At 42.7% G+C, this 13222-nt stretch overlaps 2 protein-coding genes across 3 annotated transcripts in view; both read right to left on the bottom strand.

Annotated features, from left to right (window-relative positions):
• The window catches only part of AQP9 (aquaporin 9), an 837480-nt gene that overhangs the window by 699252 nt on the left and 125006 nt on the right, over positions 1-13222 (bottom strand). The window lies entirely within an intron of this gene.
• The window catches only part of MYZAP (myocardial zonula adherens protein), a 106378-nt gene that overhangs the window by 79660 nt on the left and 13496 nt on the right, over positions 1-13222 (bottom strand). For both annotated transcript variants that reach the window (XM_049773679.1, XM_049773680.1), the window contains exon 2: positions 11932-12018. In XM_049773679.1, coding sequence (XP_049629636.1) covers positions 11932-12018 — 87 coding nt within the window. The remainder of the gene's footprint in view (positions 1-11931; positions 12019-13222) is intronic.

Genomic DNA, 13222 nt, shown 5'->3' with positions numbered 1-13222 from the left:
CATAAACCTCTGAAACTCCTTCCACTGGGAAGACCTGGGCCCAACAACGGGCTTTCTCTATCATTCCATTCATCTTTCCTCAGCGCCGCATCTCCTTACCCCTACCACAGATCCAACCTTTGTAAGCCAATCCTTACTTACCTTTAAAAGTCTATGTGCAGTACGCCCTGATGGAGGAAATACTTTCCTCAAGGTCATGGTACATGCCCTCCTTAAGTAGGTAATGCTACCAAAGAACTTGGCATAATGGAGTTGTCATGTAAAGTCACACCTGCAGCACCAGAACTTAAGTTCAGAGATGTTGAGGACTGTGTTTGTCTTCTTTCCCACAATCATCCCCACATCCATTCATGACTGGCACACAGTGTGTATCTTAATAATGTATTTGCTGTATGACGAGTGAGTCTCAGAAGTTGAAGAAGGTTCTAGAGAATGACTCAGAGTTCGCTAATACAGTGTAATTGAAGGAACAACATCCTTTGTTATCGCAGAGTGAAAAACAGGGAGCTGATATTTGTCCCAGACATCAACTAGGCTTCTGTCAAAGCTGCAATTAGCTAGAACTGTTAACATTTTCACAAAATGTCAAAATGTCTCATTAAAAGATAAAGGAAGACATAGAAAGAATGTGGTTGGTGGGGGAAGCTATACACTGGAATGTGTGTGTGGCTAAATCCCTCCTTTCATAGATTTTAAAATATCTTCCAATATTAAACATCAATTTTCAGGCCAGATAACATCAGAGTGATTATATTATATTGTGATATTACTTTATATTTTAAAGACTCATGCTTTATGACCGCTGGGACTCAAGATACAGGAAACAGGTGGGGGTGTGGATAAGGCAGGATTAACCCTGAGTTGAAGGTTATTGGGGCTGAGTGACAGATTGGTGACTCATTACACAATTGAGTTCTTTTGTATATATATTTAAGTTTCTATATTTTAACTTCCTTATAATATTTATATTATATAAATTATATTGCTTGATATTTTTAAAAGATCAAATTTTAAACCTTACTTTTTTTTCAAATTTTAAACCTTATTAATAGACTCTTTGGGCCTGAACAATAGTATAGCAGGTAGGGCATTTGCCTTTTATGCGGCCAACCTGGGTTAAATCCATATGAGCCTCTGAGCATTACCAGGAGTATTCCTATGCATAATGCCAGGAGTAAGCCCTGAGCTCTGCTAGGAGTGACTCCAAGACAAACAAACAAAAATGTCGAATGTAAATTCACTTAGCATTGGTTTTAGATTGTTAACCTCATTCTAGCTCTGTGTTTTGGTTTTTTTAGGGGTTGGGGTAGAAGGAGGGTTGGGCCACACTTTGAAGCAGCAGTGGTCAGGGTTTACTCCTGACTCATCACTCAAGAATCACACTTGGCAGGCTTACGGGAATATATAGGATGCTGAGGATTAAACCTTCATCAGCTGTGTGCAAGGCAAATGCCCTACCTGCTGGACTATTTATTGTTCAGGCCCAAAAAGTCTTTTAATAAGGTTTTTAATAAAATTTGATTTTTTTTACACATTTAGTTTTATTGTAACAAAGCAACTTGTACACTTTTTAACGTTTAACGTTTAAAACTGAGCATCTTTCCTTTACAGTGAAACAAAAAGAAAATTTAAAAATAAACAGAAACAAAATTACAATAGAGAATGTCAATTCCAAATATCAAGCAGTATATTTTACCCATCTTACCCACTGTACTATCTCTCTGGCTCTCCAGCTCTGTTTTTAAAAGATGCTTGCAAAAAAATATTAGGTATTTCTGTTTTCTAACCTTTAGAATTTAATGGCCTAATTGTTGAAGGGAAGGAGACTGTTGATGGTAAGAAAGGAGAAACAGCAAAAATAACTCAGTCCACATTCCTATTGTACCAACTGTGCTGCCACTGCAGATCTGGGATTATTTTGTGAAATCAGTGGTAGGGGACCCTATTTTCTAAACCCTAAATAAGAATATATACCCTTACAATGGAACAAGCACAGCTGAGGCTAAGAGACTGTGTCTACCATATAATCCCAACACCAATCCAAAGAGATGGCAACAGGGGATGAGAATGTGGTTCAAAGTAAAGCACTTGCCATGCACATATGAGGCCCTGGGTTGGATTCCCAGTATCACAGATCAATACCTCAGAAGAAAGGAAGGAAAGAAAGAAGGAAGAAAGATGAAAGGAAGAAAGGAAGGAAATAAGGAAGGGGGATAGAAAGAGAACAAGAGGGAGGGAGGAAAGATGGCAAGCTTGGAATTGGATCTATGATAGAATATTTGGGATACATGGTCATTTCATACACTGAATATTAATGTGTGCAAAGAAAGAAATCAAGATGAGTTCTCGGGGCCGGAGAGATAGCATGGAGGTAAGGCATTTACCTTTCATGCAGAAGGTCATCGGTTCGAATCCCGGCATCCCATATGGTCCCCCGTGCATGCCAGGAGCAATTTCTGAGCACAGAGCCAGGAAAAACCCCTGAGCACTGCCGGGTGTGACCCAAAAACCACAAAAAAAAAAAAAAAAAAAAAGATGAGTTCTCAGTGAATAAATAATAGCTGAAACACAGTTTAACATCAACTAAATCCAATGGTGACAGATACCAAAGCCAGGCTCCTGCCCAGCTCCTGCCTTAGATGCCAGGACCAGTAGTTGGTTCACTTGTCCACCTGCCAATATGACTTAGATCAGGGGTCTCAAACTCGTGGCCCATGGGCCTTTTGCAGCCCTCCGTATAACATTTTGTGGCCCATGGCCGACCTTCAAATATCGCAGTATTCACAATTATGTGCTTACCGAATAATCGCAATAAAAATCGCATTAAACATTCGCATAACTCGAGCAGTTCCGTTCGAAGTATGCAAATGTTTAATGCGATTTTTTTTCTTACTAATGCAATTTTTTATTGCAAATATTCGGTAAGCAAAATCCCTTATGATGCCCTGCCTCACCCCAACTTTGCCTCCTGCGGCCCCCAGGTAAATTGAGTTTGAGACCACTGACTTAGATGAACCTTAACACAAATGAAATGACTTGTGGGGGGGGGATGATTTCCAAAATGTTTTGTGTAGGCAGAACAGGCTCCGGGACATGCAATTGCCTCCTGTGACCATCATCACAGCGGAGCCCATGCTGGGTACAGAAAGGAAAGCTTTGGCTCAGTGAGTCTTTGGTTATTTCTGACCATTTCGAAGGCTAGAGAGATTATCTCCATATAAATACCTGCTGAGGATATAGGGCAGGAAAAGAACAGCTACTAGCCAAGCAGAACTCCAAAAAGAGCCAGAATTTTCTAGAAATCACCTCCTAATGGAACTAACTACTTTCCAAATTCTACAAACAAAACAAAACAAACAAACAAAAAAAACCACTAAGCTAAGTAACCCTATGGAAAAAAGATAGTACAGGGGGTGGGGGAGGAAGCATATATCAGCTGCTCCTTTTCTGGAGCCCATGTTCTGGGAAACCTGGACTTGGATCTATCCTAAACAGACTTTCCTACTAGAGGAAAGGTGCTAGGACCACTTGTGGTGACCTGACAGTATCCTGGACCTGTGTGCAATCATCTCTGGGTCCCAAGCAGTGAAAGGACACAAACACCATGCAAAAGTTTGTTTTGGGGAACAGACACAACACCTGGGCCAGGTTGGGTAAACCATTAGACACTGGTTGAGTATGTTTTTTTAGTGGTTTCTTCACATTTCCATATTCCTGCCGACTTTGACATTCCCAAACTTATTTGACCTTCTTCCCCTTACTGAGAAAAAAAGAAATTACTGTGTCTCTCTAGACTTTTTTTCTGAAGGAGCTACAGGGGCTAGAAAGATAATACAGCAGGTAAGACTTGCTTGCATGCAGCTAATGTAAGTTTAATTCTGAACATTACATAGGATCCTCTGAACTCCACCAGAAATGATCCCTGAGCACAAAGCCAGGAGTAATCCTTGAATACCAGTGGCCCAAAAGCCAAAAGCAAAAACTCTACAGTAACAAGCAGAAATAACCCCCTATTGCAAGTGAAGCTACCACTGCAACCCTCTACCCTATCAACCCAAGGTAGGGACACATTACTCACTTTCAAAAAGCACAGTGACCTCTCCTTATTTGTGGGGATGCATCTGTCTGTCTGAGCACTTTACTCTTCCTGCTTTATTTTTGTTTTATTTTGTTTTGTTTTGTTTTGTTTTGTTTTTGCTATTCCAACCCTAGTTACCAGATTTGCTTCAGGCAGCAGATCTCTAGACAAGCCTTGGTTTCTCTCAAAAAAATCATCAAGGGCAGGAAGTTAGGAGATTGGAAAGGAGTTGTGCCGTGCTACAATACAGACCCTCTCAGATCCACTCTGACCCAGGGCCAGGGGTCAGGAAGGAGCTGGAGGTAGCCAACACAGCTCCGGCCTTACTCAAATCAGAGCCACTCCTTCCACCGTCCCATCAACAGTCCCGCTCCCAGATATACTCATTGAAGCCAACAGTTAGCTGCCTGCTGACAATACGCAGGGCCTAGAGTAATGTTTCACGTTCTGGAATATGATCCATAGGCCCTAGGGATGGCTCCACTGACACAATGCCTGAGAGTGCATTAGGTGAGGCGACGAGAACACTGACTGTTCCCCTGCGACTTCCACACCCAGCTGCTATCTCTGCCCTGAATCACACCCAGGGCAACTTTGCTGTGAATCACAGCCACACACGCTCCCTGGCAACAGTCTGTCATGATATCAAAATAGTCTCGCCAAAGGCTTTCCTCCTTTTAAACACTTTACTGGACTGGGACGTACACACATGCCAACTTCCATCCTCCAAGGTCTAGAGAGAGAAGCATCAATAAGGCACAGGCCATGGAAGCACAGCTGTGATAAAGGGGTGTTAGCAACTATTTCTTTTTCTTTTTCTTATTTTTTTAACTTTATTTACTTATTCATTTATTGGGTTTGGGCTACACCCAGCAGCGCTCAGGGGTTATTCCTGGCTCTGCACTCAGAAATCGCTCCTGGCAGGCTGGGGGACCATATGGGAAGCTGGGAATCGAACCAGGTCCCTCTCTAGTCAGCTGCATGCAAGGCAAATGCCCTACCGCTGTGCTATCTCTCTGGCCCCAACTATTTCATAACTGGTGTGTCTCAGGAAACATGGTAAACTGGCAAAAGACTTCACCATTCCAGTTTCAGAATTAGCAGAGTTCAGATACTGATTCAACATGAAAAAAATCTGCCATAGTTGATTCAACATGAAGAAATCTGTTTGGAGTATATGGAGAGGGGAAGGAGGAGCATGTGCATGCTCTCATGAAGAGTTAAATTTTAATTAGCCCATGCTAATTTTTTTTTGGTTTTTGAGTCACACCTGGCAGTGCTCAGGGGTTTACTCCTGGCTCTGCACTCAGAAATTGCTCCTGGCAGGCTCAAGGGACCATATGGGATGCCGGGATTCAAACCACCGTTCTTCTGAATGCAAGGCAAACATCCTACCTCCATGCTATCTCTCCGGCCCTACCATGCTAATATTTTAATATCTTTATTTAAGCACCATGATTACAAACATGTTTGTAGTTGGGATTCAGTCATAAAAAGAACACCCCCCTTCACCAGTGCAACATTCCCACCACCAATGCCCCCCAACTCCCTCCTCCTCCACCTCCTACCTGTATTCAAGACACCCATTGCCAATTTAAATGCAACAATTTTATCAATATAGTAGTCTACATTTATCAATCTCTCAGCATGAAATCTGGAACCACAAAAACTAATCAGTATGTTTTGGGGTTTGGGAAATCTTCGATCTTTTTGTTTTTGTTTTTGTTGTTTTGGGCCACATCCAAACAGATGTGCTCAGGATTTACTCGTGGGATTACTTCTAGAAGTATCCAGAGAACTGTGGTCCTGGGGCTCAAACACTGGTTGGTTGTGTGCAAAGTAAGTACCTTATCTGCTATACTATATCTCTCTGGCCCCATCTCAATGGTTTTTAATATACGAATAAAAATCCACAAAACTTGCATCTGACTTACTAACATAAATTAAGATAATGATAGAATATAGAAAATCTTTTTATGAAGTTATTTCTTAAAAGGGGGGGCTTTTTTCTGGGGCTGATTCTGGGAGTTTATGCCTTCAGCCTTATCCACAGAATAAAGCTGATATCTTCAGAAAAAAAATATATACACATCCTACCCACTATACTCCTTGGTCTTTAACCTTATTTGTAGAGAGGGTCAATTTAAAATGATGTCATCAGAATGGACTCTAATCCAATAATGATGAGGGATTGTATAAAAGGGAGGAGCCTGGGGGCCTGAGAGAGAACTCAAAGCACATTCCTGACACACAGAGGCACTGAGTTTAATCCCAGGTTCTGTATCTACTAGTTCCAATACCACTTGGCCTAGCCCTGGTGTGTTCCCTCCAATACTGCACTGTATCAATTCCTGTAGGCTAAGCCAAGAGCACCCCAACAACTATGGGCAACGACCTCTAAAACAAAGACTCTTCCTTCTCGCCACTTCACACACCTTCCCACAATCTTCTCTGTGTCCCTGCCCCATCTGTAAGTGTCTCCATCAGAGTACCCTTAAAACAGACATGAGTCAAATGTCTCTGAGGGAAATACAGATGACAAATGTCAGAAAAAGTCACTTCTCCTCTTATGATCAAGCCAAGGGTTAGAAGATACTTTGGCAGGGATATTTAAACAGAAGAGAATGAGAATGTTTTCTCAATGAATAAATCTGTGTTCCCTTCAAAATGTTAAAATTGCCTAAGAATTACTGTGTACTCTGCTTAAATAAGTGTCTCTGAGTCCATCATTTTTATGCTTCTATTTATTTAAAATTTCCGATGCTTTTGTCATTTGGGGAATTTTTTATTTTTTAATAATTTTTCTTCTAATTAAAAAAACATAATTTATTTTTTAATAATTTTTCTTCTAATTAAAAAAACATAATTTATTTTTTAAAATCCCATCATTTAAAACACTAATTTAGAGCTCTTGTACTGGAGTTAAGGCTCTTGCCTCACATGTTACTACCCTGGATCCATCCCTGACACTGCCAGAGTGACCCCTGAGCACCAGCCAGATGTGACCCCAAAACCAAAACCAAAATGAAATAAAAAGAAATGCTAATTACTTGGCAATTCATGATTAAATCCTTGTATGCTGTATTGTGTATCCCAGCTCTGAGAAAGCCCGAGAATCCAGCAAGGGAGCCTGGAGGGATGGGGTTTGAAAAAAGAGACAAGGGGATACTCATCTTCCCCAGAAAGACAGCTCTAAACCCCTACACCCCTAAAGTCTGAACGGTAAGATAACAAAAAGAGCCAGGCCTCATGGAGAACAATGCAAAGGCCAGGCCTCTGCAGAGACGAGCTACTGACTCCAAGGGCAAGGTACAGTTCTTGAGCTGGGGCATGCAAAGGGCAGTTCTCTGGCATTTTGTCTTTGTCTCCATGATCAGCAGCACCTGCCAGACACGTGGTGACCTTCATGTTTATGAGATGTTGGCAATCGGGATGACTGTGCCTACTCTGAAGGAAAGAAGTCGGAAACAGGGCTGGGCACTCATTTGGGCCTATGGAAAACAGCCTAGATGAGGGGTGAGGTCTCCCAAAGAGGGAAAGACTCAGAGGCACAGATAGCATCTGCCTTAGGGAAGAAGCCACAAAAAGGTTCCCTTTAATGAATCCCTACCCAGAAGCTGCTCCTGGTGTAATAGCCTCCATCCCAGTATTGAAAAGCAGGAGACAGTCTCTGCCACACCCTCCACACCAGCCTTCCTCTGGGAACCAGGAAGAGAAGAAGAGCCTAGAAGAACAGTCAGATGGTGGGAGCCCCAGGGTATCCCAGAGCCTAGAGTACACTCAGCATCCATAGGACCATCAACTTCTCACTGCTCCTGCCCACCTTATCCCATGAATCATGAGACTCCTCCAATCACTTCCCTGCATCAACAGATGCTCGCCTAGAAAGTGAACACCACAGCCATATGTGTATCCTAATTCATGTCAATAATAAAGGCCAGGGAAGAAGGACGATAAGCAACCAAGGATAAGCCAAGGGGTCAGGGAGATAGAACAGGGTTCAAGGCACAGGTCTTGTATGGAGCAGGCCCTGGGTCAACCTTGGGGAATGGCTCAGCAGAGTCCCCAGTAAGGAAGCAGTCACTTTATCAAGGAAGCCTGACAGGGAATACTATTGCCCTGGAGCTACCTTTTCTGATGTGGCCCCATAGGTTCCCTCGCTGATGCCTAGTTTTAGGCTCCACACTCCCCTCAGTCCCACTCAAGGGTCCTGCCTCCTGGGGACTCAAGGCCAGGAATAGAACCAGAATGAGGTGATGACATTACCCCCCACCCCTGGTGGTCTCACAGCTGTTAGGGGATCCTTCCAGTGGTGCCACAACTGATGGACTTGAATCTCAGAGACAGCCAGCCCCACTCCCTTTACCTCCCTCACTTCTCTTCAGGGTCATCAGCCCTCCCCAAGGGTCACCTACACCATACACCTGGATGGCCCATGTGAAAAGCATCAGAGACAATCTCTTCTCATGGCCCCCGTCTGCCCTGTAGCATAGGAGTTCTCAGGCACCCTAAAGGTGCTGAAGGACTTTACACATTCATCACACCAATACCCCCAATACCATAGCACCACTGGTTCATGCATGAGGGTCCAGAGTAACATTTTAATCAATAAAGACAAAAAGTCCTTAAAGATCATAGAAACCACTGAAAGGACTTATAGGCAGAAGGATCCACAGGAGGTTTTCTACCTCCTGGTTTTCCACCAGGCTGATACAGCACACAGGTGCCTCCTCTTCAGGAATGTTCTTCCAGGCAGGGATATGTCCTCCAAGGGCCCCAGCCTTAGCACACATAAGTCCCAGACATGCAGCTTCAGTTTCATGCAAAATACCTCAAGTTCACTACGTGAACCAGGGTCCTATTTGGTGTCACTCACTCTGCTGGAGCTCCCAAATCTCCAGGTGCTCAGCTTTCCTGTGACCCTGGATACAGCCAGGCCCACTTCTTTGAACAACCAACAATCTCTAACAGATAGGGAAGTGGGATGATAAAATCCCTACACCCTGAAATACAGCATTTCACTTAATCTTGGTCATCACCAGTGCAGGAACAGAGTTCAAAAGCTGAAGCCTAATTGCTCACTCTCTTCTTGGCTATTAGTTTCTACTCCCAAACATTTTCCTTGGAGAATCTTAAAAGCTACAGAGAAGTTGAAAAAATAAGTCCCACTACATAACCAAGGTATCACAATGACCTGTAAGAAAAGCAACCATTTTTCAATAATACCTCATCTGTGACTCCTATTCAAAATTATACATTATCTCAATATTCCTTTTAGAAAACTTTTTGGTTTGGGGGGGTTTTTTTGGGCCACACCTGGTGGTGCTCCTGGCTCTGCACTTAGAAATTGCTCCTAGCTCGGGGGACCATATGGGACACTGGGGATCGAACCCAGGTCCATCCTGGGTCAGCCAAATGCAAGGCAAATGCCTTGCTGCATATACCACTCCGGCCCTAGAGAACTTTTTGATCGAGTCTAATAAGGACTCACTAGTTATATTAGAAATCATAATAATGTGATACAGATGTAGAAATAGTCATCTCCTTTTGGTACTAGAGAGCTTACTGAGAGGACTGGGCCAAATGTGCTCCAAAATGGCTCACATTTTCAACTTCCTTATTTCTGGACTGCATCAAACAAACTTGGCATGTATATAAGATGGGTTCTAGAGAAGATAACTTAGTTGCAATCACAATCTTGATGTCCATTAATGTAAACCCAGAGTCTTGGCTTAACATTGATTGCCAGATAGCACCACTTCCCTTTCGACCCAAGAGGAAGATGCTGCCCAGAGAGCACATGAGTAATCTGCTGCACATTTCACCAACGAGCTTCTGCACATATTGTGAGCTTAGGCAGAAACTGCGAAGGAGAAATTTCTTTTCTCTTTCTTTTTTTTTCCTTCTCTTATTGGGGGAGGGGGTATTATTTTGGAGGCAAACCCAGCAGTGCTCAGGGCTTATTCCTGGCTCTGTGCTTAGGGTACACTCCTAGCAGGACTCAGGGAATCATATGAGGTGCTGATAATTGAACCCAGGTCAATCAAGTAAAAGGCAAAGGTCTTAACCTCTGTGGCTCACAAGAGTAAGAGATTTCTAAGTTCACTAGCTGATGGTCTATAAAAAGCTTCTCTCAAACTGTTGCTAATCTGCTCATAATTTTTTTAAATCATTCAATGTGTCAAATCCCAGAACAACTGCTGTTCTTCTTGATACTGAGGTTGTACTATATTGGCCAAAGGGACCTGTTCAAGTCTTCTCTGCCCCCATTTTCTCTGAGTGTCCCCTTACTTGTTCTCATTAGCTCACCTCTACTTTCCAATTAGAAACCATCATTTTTCTGAAAACTGTAGATGAGACTCATCCTCTCCTCTTTTTTCTATTCATTTGGGGTTTTTTGTTTTGTTTTTTTGTTTTTGTTTTTGGGCCACACCCAGGGGTGCTCAGGAGTTACTCCTGGCTTTGCACTCAGAAATCACTCCTGGCAGGCTCAGGGGACCACATGAGATGCCAGGAATCAAACCCAGGTCCTTCTTGGATCTGTTTGTCTTCGTCACCTGCATAACTCATACTTCTTGGTCAAAAATTAGGATAGAAAAGAGTCAAACGAAAACATTTGAGCATCTCCATGCTAAAGAAAAGCTTTCCTTTTATAGTTGGCCACATTATTGACTAAATCCAAAGCAAGACTTCTATTTCAATGTCATTGTCACATAATTATATTTCTGAAACATATTATGTTGCTATTCTATTTTATGCTTATGTAAAAAAATGTATATGCACAGGTAAACTACAACCATGTTCCTATCCCTTTCTTCTATTGTCTCCATTAGTATTTCCTACCTCCTAAATTCTATAAAATGTACTTAAAATTAAAGTTTTCATTCTCTTCCATTAAATCAGCATTCTTCAACTTTTTTAATACCTATAAATTGTTACCTCTCTTGCATAAGGGTACCAAGGGAGTACAATAGTTTTTAACCTTTCTATAACTGAGGGTCCATTGACAGGTGATTAAAGAATGATGCACTAAAATATAAATTCTATGGGGAATAAGTCTATTTCTGTGTGTTCACTACTCTCCTTATAGAGCCTAGAATGATGCCAGAAATAATATAGATGCCCTGTTAATCCTTGAGTAAAAGAAAATTGGCCTGAAATATTACTCATCCTTTAAGCCTCTGCTTCAATATCACCTCAGTTAGTTATTCTCTTTTTCTCTCTGAGTCCTCCATACACTTCTGGGCATGACACTTGGCCTCTGGCACAATCTTGGCTTTGTTCTAGGCCTGCCTCACTGGGAAAACCATGAGCTCCTTTTAGACAAAGGCCAAGGTCAAATGGTGCTGTCTGGAGTTGGGTTTTGTTTCCAGGTACTGGTGATGAAACTCACAGGTCCCTCACACATGGAAAACATGTGCTTATCCTCAGAGTCACATCGTGGGCCCCAAGTCAGACTTCCTTCCTAGCCCAGCTCTCAGCAGGGCCTCCAGCTTGTCCACCCTTAAATTAGCTCTGAGAGGTCTGGCTCCCACCTACCACTCACAGAGGGCCCTTTTATGTCACCAACTGGGCCCTTTCAAGAAAAGCACATTCCCTGCCACCGCACCTGTCACAGAGGCCAGTGCCCTGCTGCTCTTTGACAACACAGAGCCAGTGTTCACCCCGAAACAAGAACAGGGGCAGAAAGGTCTGAGATGTGGGAAGAAGGGAAATAGGGTGAGAAGAGAGCCTTTCATCGAAGACCCTGGCAGGACATCCGGGCTCTTCTAATGATGTGGAGGAGGTTAGGAGGGAGCCCCAGAAGAGTACAAAAGGGAGAACGGGCCCCATGGGGTCTGGGGAAGGCCTACTTGATCTTTTCTCTCAATCTTCTTCTCACTTTTCTCAGGAACTGGATCCTCAGGAGGGACAGTCAGCCGCAGTCTGCAGACATTTGCCTGGGAGAGACAGAGAATAGAAGTCAATTATAAAGCTAAGGGGGTGGGGAGGTGTCCTGTTTCTCCCCCATAGTACAGAAGACAGTGGTGCTGGCACCCAGGAGGGGTCAGATCCACCTGGGCCTGATGCCTCATCACCTCTTACCATCCTGCTGGTCAAAGAAGAGAAATGACCAAGATTTCTTTCCTTTTTTTTTTTATTGTTATTGTTGTTTTTGGATCACATCCAGTGATGCTCAGAGGTTACTCCTAGCTCTGTGCTAAGAAACAGCTTCTGGCAGGCTCAGAGAACTATATGGGATACCAGGGATTGAACCCAGATTGGCTGCATGCAAGACAAACACCCTATCTGCTGTGCTATCACTCCAGCACCAGGACCAAGATTCCTAATGCTTCCAGAAAGTTCAGGGTCTGTGAGAGTATGATCTTAAGTCAAAATAAAGGTGGGGGTGTGTGTGCTGGGCCAAAGCAATATCACAGTGGATAGGGTATTTGTCTTGCATGTGGCCAACATGGGTTAGGCATCCCTGGAATAAAAAGTCAAAACAAAAAAACATAATGTCATCTAGGTCTGCCAGCTGAGCTTTATTCTGGAACCTTTCTTTTATTCTTTTTGTTTCTGGGCTACACCTAGTAATACTCAGGATTCACTCCTGGCTCTGCACTCAGGAATCACACATGACAGCCTCATAGATCATATGGGATGCCAGCAATTGAACCCAGGACCCACTATACTATTTCATCAGCCTTGTATTCTAGAATTGTATTCTAGAATCTCTACCTTTTAACTACCTTTTAACTCTATTATCTTATGTTTCCATAAGATACATACATCTGTTTGATTGATTGACAGCTAAGCTCACAGCAGCCCAAATGTCCATCTAAGAATAAGCAAGAGAATTAAAATAGGTTTATCTATAGAATGAAAATTACATGGTCTTTACAAGGAAAAGCCTTTACTCTGACACATGCTATAATGTAGAGAAACCCTGAGGGCATTATACTAAGTAAATAACTAAATTATTTGGAAACAAATGCTGGATGATTCCTTTATACCTAGCATAGTCAAATTCATAAAGAAAGAAAATGGAGCATGGCCTGAGGAGAGAGGGGTATGCAGGTTATATTATTTTTGTATGTATTAACAGTTTGAGCACCACACCCAGTAGTACTTAGGACTTACTCCTAATAAGGCTCAGGGGGC

This window comes from Suncus etruscus, chromosome 5 (assembly GCF_024139225.1).
Source record: "Suncus etruscus isolate mSunEtr1 chromosome 5, mSunEtr1.pri.cur, whole genome shotgun sequence".
Classification (NCBI taxonomy): Eukaryota; Metazoa; Chordata; class Mammalia; order Eulipotyphla; family Soricidae; genus Suncus; species Suncus etruscus.
The sequence above is the reverse complement of the archived record's forward strand: the minus strand, read 5'-3'. Positions and strand labels throughout refer to the sequence as shown.